General features: G+C 40.2%; 1 protein-coding gene across 1 annotated transcript in view; it reads left to right on the top strand.

Moving 5' to 3' along the window:
• LOC101863906 (beta-N-acetyl-D-glucosaminide beta-1,4-N-acetylglucosaminyl-transferase) overlaps positions 1-1,465 on the top strand; it is a gene marked incomplete in the record, with an annotated part of 13,185 nt that extends 11,720 nt beyond the window's left edge. The window contains 2 exon segments of the mRNA XM_005100589.3: positions 124-262; positions 1,204-1,465. Coding sequence (XP_005100646.2) covers positions 124-262; positions 1,204-1,302 — 238 coding nt within the window.
• Positions 1,466-2,166: the final 701 nt, after the last annotated feature.

Below are 2,166 nucleotides of genomic sequence, written 5' to 3'. Positions count from 1 at the left end.
TTGTGTGTGTGTGTGTGTGTGTGTGTGTGTGTATGTTCACTATGCCGGAGCAAATTTCTCTTTGCGTATATCAGTAAAATTTTAATCTTTCAAATTATGTTCCATTATCCGAACCCGCATCAGATTTGAGCTCCTGAAAACCACGAGAGAGCGACAGGGGGTGGACGGCCTGTCCTCAGCCAAGTACTCCCTGCTGAGCACAGACTCACTCCCTCTGTACACCCGTCTCAGAATCTCCATCAACATGACCGAAGTCTTGGAGGTGAGTTAAAGTTTTAGCACGAGCTTTGCTGCACTTGCAACACAAATGGGTCATATAGGTGTCGAAGATCAGAGGTGTTACAAGAGAGGAACATACAAAGAAAAGAAAAGAGATGGGGTAAGGATCACAGATGTTTTACAGGAATGAAGGAGCAAACCACACCAGAGCACTCGTCAATAAGGAGAGAAGAACGAGGGGAGAAACAACACAACAAAGGAAAATGTATATTAATGCCCGTACACGTGTGTTGAGTATGAATGTTTACCAAAGAGGTTTCTAAGATCCTTGATGTTCATGCGTCTTTTTCTGCTGTGAGAATAGTTGTGAACATACCTCATATTGAGGCTCAGTGGATCCCCGTAACAATAACAAATCTCAAGAAACTTGATAATGTAAGGTGGGCATAGAATTTGGGAAAAGATGGACCGCGCAATGATCACCTTATTGGAACAACTGCAACCATCATTATTGGAAAGCATTATAACGGATTCATCTTTTTTCACAAGCATTTTTCTGTTGTTGTGAGAATCAAAGTCCCAGCTGTGGGTGGTTGGCGGGTGCTCTTGTGTGGTTTGCTCCATCTTTTCGATCAAACAACTATCGTCCTTATCACTCCCTATTCTTTTTGTGTTTGTTGCTCTCTTCTAACCTTCACAGCTTCTAATAATATGACTTAATTGTGTTGTAAGTGTAGTAAAATGCTTATTAAAATGTCTCTGCTAGACATAAAACAGTCACTTCATGCACTGTGTGGGTGTGGGGTTTGAGTGAGTGTTTATATTTTTTTCTATCAAGACTGCGAATCATCATTCAGCAGAACCAGAAAGGCACTGAGAGGAAGAAAGAAAAACGCTTACAATGCCCTCAAGTTTTAATTAGTCTTTTATCTCCAAATATTTTCTGATATAAAGACTTCAGTAATTTATTATTTCCATCCCCAGACTGCCCCCAGCTACCTGAAGCATGTCTCTGATGCGATGCTCGTAGCTTTTCACTCGCTCAACCGGGAAGACCAAATGGGTGTGAAATCTTCCGCCTAATTCAGAGCTGGGCATCTTCATGGCCGCCGCTCTTTGCTCTCTAATAATCATAATAATTATAACTTCACTGCACTGCTTTGCACTATGGGCGCGCAAATGAAGGACAAAAAACACCATCCTTTCTAAAATCGAGAACCCACCTTAAAAAAAATTGTTTTTTAATCTTACACCTCTTTGGCCTTCACTTGCCTGTGAATGTAACCAAATAGCTACCTTACAATTGCAAAGTTCTATCTGACAGTTTAGCCAGTTTGAGTTATTAAGACCATGGGGGGTCAGAAACCAAATGTTCTAGATCTATCTGCTCTGTCAAAATCGTAAGATTATTCGTAGTCGTTATCAAGATATTCAAAGAATTGCATTCGAACAAGCTTGACATGACGTGAAACTCAAAGTCTTTGACGTCAATTTCTCTAAACTAGGTACTGAGCAGATGGAATTTTGTAATGCAAATGTTGCGCTCCATAGTGAACCGGAATTACTTTAGAGTGCCCGATATTATATATATAAGTAACAAGTCTATTTACGAAACCGTACAGTACAATATATCAATTATGCTAATCTGGCCCACCTTGGAACAGACGACCTCTCGTCACTGTGACAATGTTCTATTCGCTTGTTCGCTATGAGTTTTGGCTTTGTTTTGTAGTTGTAGATAGACAACCCGTGGAAGGATGTTGTTCCAAGGGATATCCGACGATTGGTTCGATGGAAAAAGAAGGTAAAAAAAAAAAGAGATGTATCAAGAATAACTTAGATCTAGTTAAAGAACTTGAACAGATGGATTAGGATACTATAGGTTTCTAGAGCATCAGAACAAAGGAAGGAGAGGTGTCCTATGGTCGCCAAAGGCTTTTCAGATTT

The sequence above is a fragment of the Aplysia californica genome, unplaced genomic scaffold, assembly GCF_000002075.1.
Source record: "Aplysia californica isolate F4 #8 unplaced genomic scaffold, AplCal3.0 scaffold00252, whole genome shotgun sequence".
Lineage (NCBI taxonomy): Eukaryota > Metazoa > Mollusca > Gastropoda > Aplysiida > Aplysiidae > Aplysia > Aplysia californica.
Note: the sequence above shows the minus strand (reverse complement) of the source record. Positions and strands in the feature narration are given on the sequence as shown.